Source organism: Mesocricetus auratus, unplaced genomic scaffold (assembly GCF_017639785.1).
Source record: "Mesocricetus auratus isolate SY011 unplaced genomic scaffold, BCM_Maur_2.0 Super-Scaffold_6730, whole genome shotgun sequence".
Taxonomy (NCBI): domain Eukaryota; kingdom Metazoa; phylum Chordata; class Mammalia; order Rodentia; family Cricetidae; genus Mesocricetus; species Mesocricetus auratus.
In genome coordinates, this window is record NW_024429184.1 from 3255341 (window position 1) to 3270409 (window position 15069).

The 15069-nt window shown below is 46.9% G+C and overlaps 1 protein-coding gene and 1 long non-coding RNA gene across 3 annotated transcripts in view; one reads left to right on the forward strand and one right to left on the reverse strand.

Moving 5' to 3' along the window:
- The first annotated feature begins 478 nt into the window (after window positions 1–478).
- The window catches only part of Frrs1l (ferric chelate reductase 1 like), a 31573-nt gene continuing 16982 nt past the window's right edge, over window positions 479–15069 (forward strand). The window contains exons 1-2 of the mRNA XM_021230920.2: window positions 479–739; window positions 12793–12877. Of these exons, the coding sequence (XP_021086579.2) occupies window positions 502–739; window positions 12793–12877 (323 nt within the window). The 5' untranslated portion in view covers window positions 479–501. The remainder of the gene's footprint in view (window positions 740–12792; window positions 12878–15069) is intronic.
- On the reverse strand, window positions 9987–13210 carry LOC121136808. 2 transcript variants are annotated; one of them, XR_005873957.1, is made up of 3 exons: window positions 13099–13210; window positions 12410–12522; window positions 9987–10096 (listed from the first exon to the last, which is right to left on the reverse strand). It is a non-coding gene; the product is annotated as an uncharacterized LOC121136808 (long non-coding RNA). The 2 variants fall into 2 exon arrangements; XR_005873956.1 differs by lacking the exon at window positions 9987–10096 and adding an exon at window positions 10369–10479.

Below are 15069 nucleotides of genomic sequence, written 5' to 3' on the forward strand. Positions count from 1 at the left end.
TTTAGTGGTTGTTTTCCTCGAACGAGAAGTTGCAGGAACAAGGTGTTGGTCGGGTCAGTCCTTCTAATAAGATGTGGTGGAGACTGAATGCTGGGGGGAAGGGGGAGGGTTAAAGAGCAAATCGCGCTCTGTGTGTCTGGAGTGGGGCCTAAAGAGATGCTTGCAAGCTCCCAGGTGGTTCTGGTGCTATAATAGGTCGGCGGGCCACACTGAGAACCTAGGGACCAGGAGGTCAAATCTGCAGGGGTCCTGGGCGGTGGGGAGAAAGGGAGGAGCTAAGCTGGGAAGCAGCGTCGGGGGAGGAGGAGAGGGGGCGATGCCGAGAGGACTGGGGCAAGCTGCGGGGCTGGAGCGAGGATGCGCAGAGCGAGGCAGGGAGGCGGCGGGTGCGGGGCGCTCGGCGGCTGCGCGGCGCGTGCTGGCGGCGCCTCGGTCCCGGCCCGCGCCCGCGGCGCCCCCGCTGCGGCCGGAGCGGCCTGGCTGCGGGATCTGTGCGCAGCGATGGCGGGACAGCCCCGGCAGCGCCCGGCCTGGGCTCCGCTGCTCCTGCGGTTGCTGCTGGCGGGGATCGCTGCCTGCGCTGCCAGCCCCGCGGACGACGGCGCGGGCCCCGGTGGCCGGGGACCCCGGGGGCGCGCGCGAGGGGACGCGGGCGCCGACGAGGCAGTGCCGCGCCACGACTCCTCCTACGGCACCTTCGCGGGCGAGTTCTACGACCTGCGCTACCTGTCGGAGGAGGGTGAGGCTGCCGGAGGGTGAGGGGCGACCTGGGGGACCGAGGAGTGCGGGAGGGGTCCGCAAGGATGTCGGTGCTGGCTGAGGAGCCGAGCTGATGTGCACAGCGGAGGCGAAGCTGGGGAGCCGTGTGCTCAGACCCCGCCTGCAGGAGGGAAGTCTGGAGGAGCTGTCAGCGCCCGCTCCCCTCTTTTACACGTGGGGAGACCAGGGCCGGGAGACTCGGACTCAAGTCCTGCGAAGCTGTGAACAGGAGGTGCTACGCCTGTGCTCTCCCGGTTCTCAGCGTCTGGCCTCCTCCATCCTCCCTGCCGCGGAGGAGGCGCCATCTGGCCTGGGGTACCCGAGCCCAGCGCAGCAGGCAAGAAGCAGAAAGCCCAACTTAAATTGACCCGTTGCCCAGTTACCTCCCGGTCTGTAGGTCGGTCGGTGTGTATTGACCTAAATTTTGCAGGTACTGGTGCCCCATCTTTCTGTTGCTCTCACTGCCCAGGCGCCAAAGCTGGGTCACAGCTCTCTCCTCAGTCCAACCCACGTCTGCTGCCACCACACTTATGGTCTCCTAGTGTGAGCCACCATTGTTGGGACCATCTGGGCCCAGAGACTGGGGTTTCTTAGCCAGCTTCCCTGAAGAGCTGTTTCAAAGAGTACAAAAGGCAAACCCATCCTGACAAAAGGATTGGGAACTGGTCTCTTACTTCCACGGCTTTGGGGAGAGTGATTTTTTTCCCTTTACTTTTGCAAAGAGGAGCCTAGAAGCAAGCTGGGGGTTGAAATGAGGATATCTTTTCGTGGGTGTATGTCTTAATTAGGATGAGGCTCAGCTACATGCAGCATTGAAATGTTAAAATCTTCGGTGAGGTAGAATTTTCTCTCTCATACATGGAAATCTAGAAGCCCACAATCCAGAAATGGCATGAAAAGTCCCCAATCTTCAGGGACCCCGGAGTTGGATCTTGTACTCAGGAGTAATTCTTAGCTTGAACCCTACTCATTACCTTCCCATTCCAGACGGCAAGAAAGACAACATGGGTAAGGAATGCTGACTGCCTACTTACTAAGGACTCTACTCCTATAGAAGTTCTGTCTACCGATTTTAGTTCCTTAGTCATTTGGTCACACATAGCCTTAAAGGAGTCTGGGGAGGGTAACCTTTTAGCTAGAAAAGACACACTATGTCCACTTCAAAAACATAGTTATTACATTAAGGAAGGTGGGGGAAAATGGATCGAGGAAATATATTTATTAGATGCAGATGGTTGAAACACCCCCCAACACACACACACACACACACACACACACACACACACACACACTTAGTGACCTGGAGTCTGGCTATTCAGTTGTTGGTGAGGCAGCTCTGTTCCGAGTTGTCACTCAAGGACCTATGTTCCTTCCATCTTCTTGCTCTACCGTCCTTTAAGACCTTGTCCTCATCTCTGTAGTAGAAGATTGGCGGCTTTGTTCAACACTGAGGGGAGAGTGCCGGAGGGATGGCTCAGTAGGCAGTGCACTTGCTGCACAAATGTGAGGTACCTGAGTTCAGAGAGTCAGACCCCATGTAACCTTACATGCGGTAGCTCATCTGCTCCTAGGGAGAGATGGGAAATGCATCAGTAAAATCCCTGGAAGCTTGTGGGCCAGCTAGTACGCAGCAGCAAACAATAAAAGACCCTATCTCAGGATCTCCACATGCACAATGTGGCATATGGCCATAAACGTGCATATACACACACACACACACACACACACACACACGCACGCACACACACACGCACGCACACACACGCACGCACACACGCACACACACACGCACACACGCACACACACACACACACGCACGCACGCACGCACGCACTCAGAAAAGTGAGGGAAAGGAAAAGAAAAGTAGTTTAGAATAAGTAATTATCTTTTTAGCTACTGTGTAAATCACTGATTCTCACAGTCTTTGGCGGCTACAAGTGTAATTAAGTAACAACCTAGCTGCAAGGGAGGCGGGGCAGTCCTGAGCCCTGGACAATGGGGCAAAGGATGGGGAAACAACAAGCAAAAAGACAGAACGGCTCACTCTGGGAAAGGACAAATACTCCTAAGCATATTTTTCTGAAAACATGTAGTGCATATTTATTCTGTACATAACCAGCCTATAGTCCAAAACGACTTAAAGGTGGCATGTGAACGCCTATGTTCTCATTTAACTGATGAAGAACAAGGCAGACTCTGCGTCCATTTGTAACACGGAGAGAATGAACTGTCAGTCGCATAATCTGGTTTATGAAGGCCAACATCAGGTGGACGGTAGCTACCAAGAAAAACTTCACAGTCACTCTGAGAAGTCGGCTTCCAGCTCAGAACACGAATGTTACAGACAACAGGAGAATATAAAACGTTGGATTATGGGTCACTACTCTATTCTGGGGATCCTTCAAGGGAGAAGAGCAACAAGAAATGGAGTGTTGCTTTAGCGTTAGACTTTCAGTGAAGCCTTCTGTTCCCTTCTGCTGTCAACTGGCCAGGACCAGGGGTGGTGAGTCTGGGGACAGGAGTAGCTGCCTCCCCTTTGACGGATAGGGAAAAGAGTCGTTCATGGTTGGTTATCTGCAAATGATCATACCATCGCCAGAGCATGCCAACCCCTGAGCCACTCACCACTGAATTCAAGACCAGATTTTCCTGTTGTGGGAAAGAGCTGGGTAGGAAGCAGGGAGCTGGGCAGAAGCATGGGTTAGACCATCTTTCCTCAGCCTGCATCCCTCTTGTGTCAGTGGGATGCTGTGTGTAACTATGTAGCCAATCTCTCTGTGAGTCTGGAAATTCTTTAAAGCCACCACCAATACATGGCTAATTCTTCTCTGTGTCCTTTGTGGACAAAGTCTTCCAAGAACATTTACGGGGGCATCTTTCAGACATTTATTCATTTATTTCTCTGAGTGTTCACATTCATCTTCATGTGTGTGGAGGCCATAGGACAATCTTAGGTGTTGTTGACATCATCCACCTCTATCTGTCTGTCTATCATCCATCCATCCATCCATCCATCCATCCATCTGTCAAGACAGGATCCCTCACTGGCCTGCAGCTCGTCCATCCCTAAGATCTCAGGGATCTGCCTGCCTCTGCTCCTCAGTATGAGTGAGGTTATAAACACATGTTGCCAACAAGCTCTGATATTTCCATGTGAGCTCTGGGGATCAAACGCAAGTCCTCATGCTTTGGTGGCAAGTACTTCACCAACGGCCTTGTCTCCCCAGCCTTCACTGTCTTTTAATAAGTTCCTGCTGTGTGCCTAAGGGACTTTACCTATATTAATTTTCATCTGTGCGGTGCTCCTGTGAGTTAGATGCTACTGTTTCCCCACACTTGGAGAGTTAAGGGAAATGACTCACTTTAAAAAAAATAATCTTGGCTAAACTCACACAGCTAGAAAGTAGCAGGAACTGTTGGATCTGTGGGTGGATTCTGTGGCGTAGGTGGTGCCAGGTGTCCAGCCTGCCTGAATGAAGGCCCAAATTTGCAAGCGCTAGGAATGGACTTGGACAGGAAGGAATGATGGGCTTTGAGAAGGCCCTTGAGATGCGGGGTTTCGGGGTGATAGTTAGAAGTTGCATGGTCTTTTACCCTGGTGTAGGACTTGACAACCCACCACTCTCTCTCTCTAAACATCTCTGACAATCTACCCACCCCTCTCTCAACATCTGTCCATTATATGACTGGCTGATCAGTAGATGTGACAGTTCAGGCAGCCTCAGAAGGAGGCTGCTGCTGTGGTTACCAGCTGTAAAGCTGAATCGTATGGCCAGCTGACCTGTGGTTTAAACTTCGCGGAATCAAGGGCAATAAACAGCAAAGCCGAAGCCGCTAACCACTCAGGAGAGTGCGGCAAAATGGGCTCAAGGAATCACAGGAAAAAAGACACACAGTCTACAGATTAGATCAGAAATGGAAACCACGGCATCTCAAGCAACAACTGAGGGGCCAGAGCTCCGTGACAAGGAGCTTGCTCAGCTCGTGTGTGGCTGCGGGTTCAGCCTCCAGCGCTGAAAAAAATTAAAAAATGAAACCAGAAAAATAAAAATGAGAAAGCCAACTTCATATAGGAATATCTTGACAGATTGAAATGGTAAAATAGAAAAAGTTGCTGTAATTAGTCTCTCAAGCGGAGTTACTAGGAAAATTGAGTCCATGTAAGAAGGAAGGAGGAGAATTTTTGCAATTTTTAAAAAACGCCAATGTATCCAGGCGGTGGTGGTGCACACCTTCAACCCCAGCACTTGGGAGGCAGAGGCAGGTGGCTCTCTGTGAGTTCAAGGCCAGCCTGGTCTACAAGAGCTAGTTCCAGTACAGCCAGAGCTGTTACACAGAGAAACTCTGTCTTGAAGAATCAAAAAACAAAACAAAAAAACAAAAAAACCCACAAAAACAAAAACCCAAAAACAAAAATACCCAACTCCAATGTCGTGTTATTCATTTAGGTTTTGTATATATATCCATGTCTCTGTGTGTGTGCAGATGTGTGTTTATGTGTGTGTGTGTGTACATACATGCACATGCCATGACCAGAGGTCAACCTTGGGTGTTGTTCCTCAGGAGTCACCCACCTTATGTTTTAGTTTTGCTTTGTGTGTATGTGTCTGGAGAGATTTATGTATGGAGAGGCTACAAGAAGACGGTAGGTGTTATGCCTGATCATCCCCTGCCTTGTCCCCTTGAGGATGGAGAGCTAGGAGGGTAGCCAGTAAATCCAGTGCCCCGTTGCTGGGTTACAAGCATGCACAGCCTCACTTGTCCTCTTACATGGCTGCTGGGGTTTACCTCAGGTCCTTCCTCAGGCTTGCACAGCAATTGCCTTTACTTGCTGAGCTGTCTTCCCAGCCCCACATTGTTGGTTTTTTGATGTTGTTTTGTTTGTTTTGTTTTTTTTTAAGACAAGCTTTCTCACAGGGATGTGGGACCATCCAATTAGGCTAATCTGGGTGGCCAGCAAGCTACAGGGATCTACCTGTCCCCATCTTCCCAATGCTGGGATTACAAGCATACACCATGACTCCCAGCTTTATAACATGGATGTTGGGGGTCAAACTCAGGTCCTTAGTTTACTGACTGGGCCCCTTTCCCCAGTTCCTGATTTAGGATTTTATTTTAGAAAAAAAAATAATAAAACATTGAAATGATGTAGGGAGAGATCTTAACCCCACTTCTGACGCCAGATAAAGAGGAATATTAAGCTACACAAAGTATTCAGGGAAGGGATGTCATATGATCCTTTACTAGGGAGATGTCACTTACATGAGAACCTGAGGTCAGCGCTCTGCTGGTCTCCGAGACTCCACCAGAACCCCAAGAGAGGGCATGTCTCCTTCCCCCCCCCCTCTTATCTCCCATCCCTACCATGTACCTGTGACCACACCCAAATGAGCGTGGTCAGCGGTACAGGTAGGTAAGATCTCTCCCTACAAAACGAAAAGTGGGAGAAAGGAAATAAGACAAGCAAACAAACTGATGAAAACGAGGAAACAGACATGGCTAATTATAAGAGGCAAGAGAGTCATATCTAGATGGTTCAACCCGTGTGTCTCAAGACTGAGGAGGACAGGTCAGTATACACAGACAGTATACACAGAGAGATAGAATTCAGGGAAGGCAAAGAGGTACATGCAAATGAAAAGTCTACTGATATATATATATATATACATATATATGTGTGTGTGTATGTGTATACTATATATATATACATATATATGTGTGTGTAGTTTCCATATATATATATATATATGGCAAATAACAAGTGAAGAAGTTGTGCAGTGTTGATGAGGATGTAAAATGTTACAGCTCTTTGGAAACATATCCATACAAGGCCTTCCACACAGCCGCATGGTTCACAATAGTCCCAAAGTGGGAACAACCCAAAAGCCTACCAGCTGATGAACAGATAAACAATAATGTCTGCCCATACAATGGGGATGGTATGCTGTCATAAAAAGGAATAAAGTTTTAATGCACGCTGCCTGATAATAGATGATCCTTGAAAACATTCTGCTAAATGAAAGGAACCAGACACCAAAGGCCACATCTGGGTGCGATAACAATGGAAGCAGATAAAACTGGTTAATAAGAAGTTGGTTCCAGGCTGGAGAGATGGCTCAGAGCTTGAGAACACTGCCTGGTCTTCCAGAGGTCCTGAGTTCAATTCCCAGCAACCACATGGTGGATCACAATCATCTCTAGTAAGATGTGGCGACCTCTTCTGGCCTGCAGGAATAGATTCAGAGAGAACATTGTATACATAATAAGTAAATCTAGAAGAAGAGGAAGAAGAAGAAGCAGCAGAAGCAGTTGGTTTTTCCAGTACTTGGGAAGTTGAGGCAGGAGGATTGTAAATTTGAAGTCAGACTCCACATATAAAATAGACGCAATACAGGAAGACACATGACGTTGGCCTCTGGCTTGCACATTTACAGTCCTCCAACTAAGAAGCTCTGGGCTCTGTGAAAGGCTCACTCTAAACATATCCATACTTAAAAGTGTGTGGCTCTGGAGAGGTAGCTCAGCAGTTAAGAGCATTGCCTGCTCTTCCAGAGGACCTGAGTTCGATTCCCAGCACCCACATGGTGGCTCACAACCATCTGTAACTCCAGATCTCTTCTGGCTTCCACAGGCGAGGCATTGCACAGGATACACAGACATGCATGGGGACAGAACACCTTTACTTCCCTTATGTATGTACAAAAAAAGGTTAATTTTTAAAACGAATATAGTGTGTGTGTGCATAATTGGGATGTGTGTGAGAACAGATGTGCCGTGGTACATGTGTGGAAGTCAGAGGACAGTCTAAGGGGTCAGTTTCCTCTTTCCATCTTACACGGGTTACACGGATCAAACTCAGGTTACACAAAAAGGCACCTTCAGTCATTAAGCCTCTCACCAGCGCCCTTAACATAATCCAGAGGGCAGGAAAAGGAAGATAACCCCTACTCATTTGGTGTGACAGAAAAAGATACTACCGCAGAATTTTGATCATGTACATAAACACATGTTGGCATTAGACTGGTGAGATGTCTCACCAGGTAAAGGCACCTGCTACTGAGCCTTACAACCCCAGTTTGATACCAAGAGCTGACTCCCAGAGGTTTCCCTCTGATCTCCACAGGGGCATGGTGGTGTGTGTGTGTGTGTGTGTGTGTGTGTGTGTGTGTGTGTGTGTGTGTGTTCATGCACCTCTTTAAGGCACGCTATGGCATAGTTCTAAAGTGTGTCCACAGGGCTTATGCAGCTATTACCACAGCCATACTACTTAGGATACTTTGATAACCCTGAAAAGAAACCATGTTTCCCTAGAGCCAACCCCATACAGGTGTTTCGTGTTTTCCCTTGTCTCAGCTCTCGGCAACCACGAACAGAGCCTTCTGTTTCAGTATTTGTCTATTGCACACATTTCATGTACAGAGGATGACTCACTACCTGGACCTTATCATTTTGTTATGTATCTGGACTTTTTAGGAAAGCGTTTAGAAGGTTAAAATAGCTCAGGAACCCAAAGCCCTTCCTCACCAGCAACAGTGAGCCAGAGAATGTAAAACAAAGCAAGATAACAGCTCAAAGTAGCAACAGAGCTCTACAAATGTCTGATTTTATCTATATAGAGAAAAAATTTGGACTATTAAGAAATATAAGGAATATGAATAAACAGATAAATCATGACCTTGGAAAGAATAGCCTGATGTTATGAATATGCCAGTTCTCCACCCATTCATAATTTATCTCAAATTTAAGACAACTCCAGACAGAAGTCTGGTGCAATTCTGGAAGGGGGACTTCACAGAAGGCGTCTATACTTTGTATGGAAGACTCAAATCTCACCAATTGATGAGATAGCTTTTCCTTGCTGTGTAATTAAGATATATTACAAAGTGAGATAATTAAAATAGCATCATCCTAGCTTACAAACAAACAAAAAACAAAACAGAAAATCTAGAATAGACCCAGTTTCATGAAACAACTGATGACTTGGAAAGGAGTTTGAGAAGTATTTTGAATCCCCACTGATGCAATTAAGCCAAATTAATAAGACCGGGCTTAAGAGACAGAGCAAAGCAACTTCTGGTGACTTGAGAAAGGCAGGAGAGAAATCACTTGGCAGGTCTAAGGACTGGGTCTTAAATACTCTGTAGGCAGTAGGCTCCTTCTTGAGCTTTGGGGCAGGAGCTGTCTCTTGGTGGGCTTTCTGAGAAGGGGCCAGGTTTGGAATGCGGGAGAGCGAGGCTGAAGTGGAGTTCCCAGCTAAACAGAGTTATCATGAATTACTAGAAAAAGCATGAATTGTTTCACAAATTATGTTGAGAAAAAAATTAATTCAACTTAAGTAGAGCTGAACATGATGCCACATAACTTTGATCTTAGTACTCTGAAGGTAGAAGCAGGTGGGTCTCTGAGTTCAGGTCAGGTCAGCTAATATCAGAAAGAAAGAAAGAAAGGAAGGAAGGAAGGAAGGAAGGAAGGAAGGAAGAAAGAAAGAAAGAAGAAACCCAAACAAATCAATAAGTAGAAAAATACAATCTGCTTCTTACCTCACATTAGATAATAAGTAAATTCCCAGTGGGTCAAAGCTCTCCCTGTGCTATTGATACAGTGCTGCAACATTAGTAAGTCCACAAGAGAGGAGGTCTCATGCTGATGGGGTAGGAAACTTTAAAACCCTGAAAAGCACAGGGTGGTGGTTCACACCTTTAATCTCAGCACTTGGGAGGCAGAGGCTGCTGAGCCTGGTCTACAGAGTGAGTTCCAGGACAACCAGACTTACACAGAGAAACTCTGTCTTGAAGAGAGAGAGAGACAGAGACAGAGACAGGGAGAAAGAGAGACACACACAGAGAGAAGCAAAAACCAAAAGAAGAGAAATACTTAGGTTAACCTCATCAATGTTAAATATTTGGGTCTAAAAAAGAAAAGAGCATCTTAAAAAAAAACAAATAAATAGAAAAACAAAATTGGTAGGAAGGTAGTAAGAAAAAAATAGCAACATCTGAAATCAACAATTTTACGAAATATATACAACCTTCTGTGAAAAGGCTTGAATTCCAAATAATGAAGAAAACAAAGGTTACAGAAATAGACGTCACAGAAACAGGAACCCAAGTGCTTAATACAGATATAAAGAGACATTTGTGTCTATGAGTGCTTAGGGAAAATCCAAATTAAAATAATAATGACATCACGTCGAGCTGGGGAGAAACTGGGACAGTCAATCATGTGGTGTCCAGGGGATTGCAAGCCAGCGATGTTCGGAATAGTAATCTGCTCAAACTTTGCATAGTCAGAGAGGCAGTCTGGCCGTGCTTCTCCTGGGTTACACAATAAAAATGTCCTAAATAAAACAAAAAACCCACAGGAAATGTGGGTAAAGACACGGTCATGTTTTCACAGTTGGTAAAAGCAAGCAGGGAGAGGTGTGTCATTCCCTTTTCTGTGTCTACCAGAAACCATGTAAGGGTGGGAAGATTTTATTAAGTTTATGGCTTCAACCCATCATGGGGGGGGGAGTAGATCTGGTGGGGCAGCTTGACTCATGGCATCCGGGGTGGCAGAGTCTGTTCATATCCCGGTGAACCCAGAAGTAGAGGAGGGAGGACTCTTCAAAGGCCGGTTCCTGGTGACCAGCTAGGCCTCACTGCCCTGAAGGTCCCACAGCCTCCAGAAACAGCGCCCACCAGCGGGAACCAGGTGTTCAACAACAGCCAGGAAAAGAGCCTGAGGGGACATTCAAATATAAGCCACACCAGGAGACAATTTACATGACCCAACCTGGGAGGACTTTTAGGCAAATGGGTTTCTATGCATCTTATCTCTTAGCACAAACCCAGGTGTTCCCCTAAGGGGCTCATGATGAGCAAAGCACCTAACTACTGGAAGCCCAAGGTTCTAGAGCAGTGGTTCGAAACCTTCCTGATGCTGGGACCCCCTTCATACAGTTGTGGTGACCTTCAGCCATAAAATTATTTTCACTGCTACTCTGTAACTGTAAGTTTGCTACTGTTGTGAATTCTGATGGTCTTGGGTGACCTCCGTTTGACCCCCCAAAGGGGTTGTGACCTGGGTGTCTTTTCCAGGAACCAGGGACAAAGCTCAAATTGTTTGGGTTTTTTTTTTTTGACAATTACAAAGCAATAAAACAAACAAATAAATAGAAGTAACTAGATCTAGTGGTATAATCCGGTGGTGAAATATATGCCAGTTAATTCAATCCACAAAACTCGGGGCAGAGGCCTGACATTTAAATGGAGTGTAAGCACAGCTCACAGAACACAAATTCTTATTTTGTTTTATTTTAAAACATCCAAAATGACAGAAAATCAGTGTTAGCAAAGGCTTGCCAGCATAGTGAACTAGTTCAGAACATTTGCATAAGCTCTGTCCTAAAACTTGCTTTTGTTGGCTGTTTTAGAAACCCATATTTCTTAAAAACAAACAGCAAACAAATAATGCTACCCAAGGGTTAAGTTTATAACATTTCAGTAGCCGTAATGACCTAGGTAGGGATAATGACAGCTGGTATTAATTGACCTGGAATTCTATCACAGTCAATAGTACTCCGGGAATGACTAAAGATTCTGTGATTGAAAAATGGAAGAGGAAGCTGGGTGTTCGCCCATGCACGTCTTTGATCCCAGCACTCGGGAGGCAGAGGCAGGTGGATAGGCTCCAAAGCCACAGAGAAACCCTGTCTTGAGCAAAAAGAAAAAAGAAAAAAAAAGAAAGAAAGAAAATGGAAGAGGAAATCTGGGCGTGGTGCTCAGTGATAGAGTTTTTCCAGCTTTTGTGAAGTCCCCAGTTTAATTCTACACACACACATACACACACACACATACACACACACACACACACATTGAGAGATCAAAGGAAGAAGATGCAGAACTTGAGTGAGAAGTAACATTGAAGAGACTGTCATCTTTAGAATCTTAGTGACATATGAGGAAATAGTCATTGCACCCCTGGATGAATGTTCTGGGGGGAAATAGCCTTGGAACTTCATGACAAATAATAGTAAGGGTGTTAAGTGAAGATACTTAATATAATCTGTAGCATTGATAAACTGCTCAATAAATACAAAGAAAATAAGCCTGTCCAAGGCAGGATGTGGTCAATAGTAGTGAAAATAATGTAGGTTTTGGCACAAAATAGGATAAATCTAGAAGTAAAGCATTCGACCCAGTTCTTTAGGAGTGATAAAAAAAGAGGGCTGTTGTTTGATCCAGTGCTCAGACTCTGGTAATAGAGACAGACTTGTGCCAGGAAAGCATAGCCGGGGATGTTTGTGAAAAAGTATAAAGTTAGTGTAACTAAATAAAACTGAACAAACGTACCACAAATAAAACAGACATGGTTTACACTACCTTGGTCTATCTGTGGAAGCTTGCATCTCATCAATGACTATCATTTACTCCGTGTCCAGTGCCAAACATCGTGCTGGGCAGAGAACCCAGGATGAGGCCCACGTGGCTCCTGCGTGCATGTAAAAATGGTTTCCCCTGTAAGCTGGAGGCCACTGAGGCCTTACTCTCCAGTGTTGCCTAAATGCATTATGGTGTAAGTAATCTCAAGTGGACAATGCTAGAAACTATGCCTGGGAAGGACTTAGCATTCGGGTGAGTGGCAGTTCAGAGAGATAAAATGGAAATACCTGTTCTGTGTATGAGTTGAATCGCCCTAGTGCCCAAGTTAGAAGATGGGCCTCTGTGAACTGTCTTTCTTCCAGAATGTATGCACTGTACTCACGTTGAGATCTTGTAACTCCTAGGGGAACAGTGGCAAGCAGTGGTTATGTGAAACAAGGTCCCCCACTTAAGGCACCTGGCTGCTTGCTTGAACATGAAATAAGAGCACACTCATTCCCCCGATCCCGCCTAAGGGGAAGTAAAAAGGTCCCTCAGAAAGGGGATACTCCAACTTCACTAGAGATCTTTGTTAAGTCCCCAAACATCGATAACAGTCGGTGCATTTAGGATTCTCAGTGTAAAGGCTGCTGCCGGATTTCTGTAACCACTGTTTATTTTCACTGCCCAGGCTACCCTTTTCCCACTGCTCCTCCCGTGGACCCATTTGCCAAAATCAAAGTGGAAGACTGCGGAAGGACCAAAGGGTGCTTTAGGTAGGTAGAGCCAGGAGTCTGGCCCTGAAGGCTCAGAAGTGCACTGACTTCTCAGGGGAGGGCTTAACCTTCCTGCATCGCTATGTGAGCATGTGGGTCTGTCCCCCTTCGTAACTTCAGCAAGGTTATGGAGGACCCAAATAAGAAACCCTGTGTTCAGGATTTTGTTTGTTTGTTGGCCCAGGGTCTTGCTGGCCCTGGGTTCTGGACGGTCTTCTCACCGTTCCTCCGTAATGCTGGCGGGACAAGTGTGCACCACCATTCGCGGCTGGTGTTCAGTTTGGGCACTTCCTTCTTCAAAGACACTGTCCTAGTCACCTTCTATCACTGAGATAGAGACATAAAGGTTGTTGTCACAGTCCACCGTTGGAGAGAGGCCAATGCACGGACTCAAGCAAGGCAGAAACCTGGACTCCCTGGAACTGAAGCAGAGGCCATGGAGCTGTTTCCCTGGCTTGCTCTCATGACTTGCTCGGCCTGCTTTCTTATACCACCCGGGGCTGGTTGTTAGTATTCAGGTGTCTGTCCTGTCCTGTCCCTGGGGTTCTGGCAGGATACGCCCTCAGCTGCAGCCACTAAGAGCACCACCCGTGCACATTCACTATGTTCCCTTTTAAAAGGGCCCTGCCCACCTCCCGTATCTCTGTCTCTTTCTCTCTGTTTCTCCTCTCTCTGCTTCTCTGCCTATCTCTCTGTCTCTTCCCCCACACTTTTCTCTTCTGCTGCTTCTGTCCCAGAGGCCGGTCTCCCACCTTCCTCCTCCCCCCTTTTTTTTCTAATTCCCTTTCCCCTAGTAAAAACCCCCTCCACCTGAGCTCTGCCACACAGCATCTTTCTCTCTCCCGCCGCTTTTTAAATCACAGCGCTGGTTCCACACAGAGTGAGCTGCACCCTTCCCCATCGGTTCTACCGAGACCACGATGCCCTCCCGACTTGCCTGTTGGCAGACTGACGGAGGCATTTTCTCCACGGAGGTTTCTCTTCCCAGGTGGCTGTGGCTTGTGCCAAAGTGGCAGAAATAGAACCAGGACAGGCAGGTTCTCTCTAGAGCCCAGGCTGGCCCTAAATTCGTTATGCAAACAAGCTTGACCTTGAATTTCTGGTCCTCCTTGCATGGACCTCCCGAGTTTCTGGAATCACAGGTGTACTGCCTCGTTTCTGTGGCGCTGAGGACCGAACCCATGACTTTGGTGCATACTGGGGTAAGCGTGCTACCTACTGATCTACGGTCTCAGCCCCAACGATTCCTTTTTGAATGAATAGTCATGACTTGTGGATTTTACATGATGCTAAGCATTGATTATGGTAGCTTATTAGTTTGCTGGAGTCCCTATGGTTATTGGTAGCATTTCCATCAAGACAAAGGTAGGTTCCAGATTAACGTAATGGCAGATACCTGTAATCTCCCACTCAGATGGCTGCAGCAAGAGGATGACAGGTTTCCGGCCAATTTAGTTTGGAAAAAAAAACTTTTCTCAAAGAAAAGAAGACAGATGGAGGGAGAGAGGGAAGACAGAGTGAGGAAGAAAATGAGAGGGAATGAATGAGAACTGGCTTGGTAGGAACTTCCCAAATAGCGGTTATGGTGAACATGATGTTGTAATTTTAAAAAGTGGCACACAAGAGAAAGACAGAGCTTGGGTGGGGGATTTTTTTTAATTGGGGGAAAAGTGAATGGGAAAGGGGGGAGGGGAGAAGGGAGACGAGCATCTGGGGACAGGAGCAGCGAAAAGAGGAGAGAGAGAGAGAGAGAGGTGGAGAGAGAGAGGTGGAGAGAGAGAGGTGGAGAGAGAAGGAGAGACAGAGAAGGAGGGAGGGAGAGGGGAAGGAGAGGGGAGGGGGAAGACAGGGAGGAAGAGAAAGATCAAGCAAGAGAGAGGGGAGGAGGCGGGCAGGGCCCTTTTAGAAGGGAACTCGGCGAATGTGCACAGGTTGGTGCTCTCAGTGGCTGCAGCTGAGGGCGTATCCTGCCAGAACCCCAGGGACAGACCAGTGCAGACGCCCGAATTCTAACGCCTGGTACTATAGGCGCTGATATTGTTGACTGTTCAGGGCTCAAAGGTCAAGGAGCCAAGTGTTGCCCACTACGGGGGCTTCAAGCTCTATTGGCTTACAAGTCTTTTCTTTTTTTTTAATTTCAAAAGCTTTAGAAGTTCCAATACTCCTTATCACTGAGCAGACTGGTCAGCACT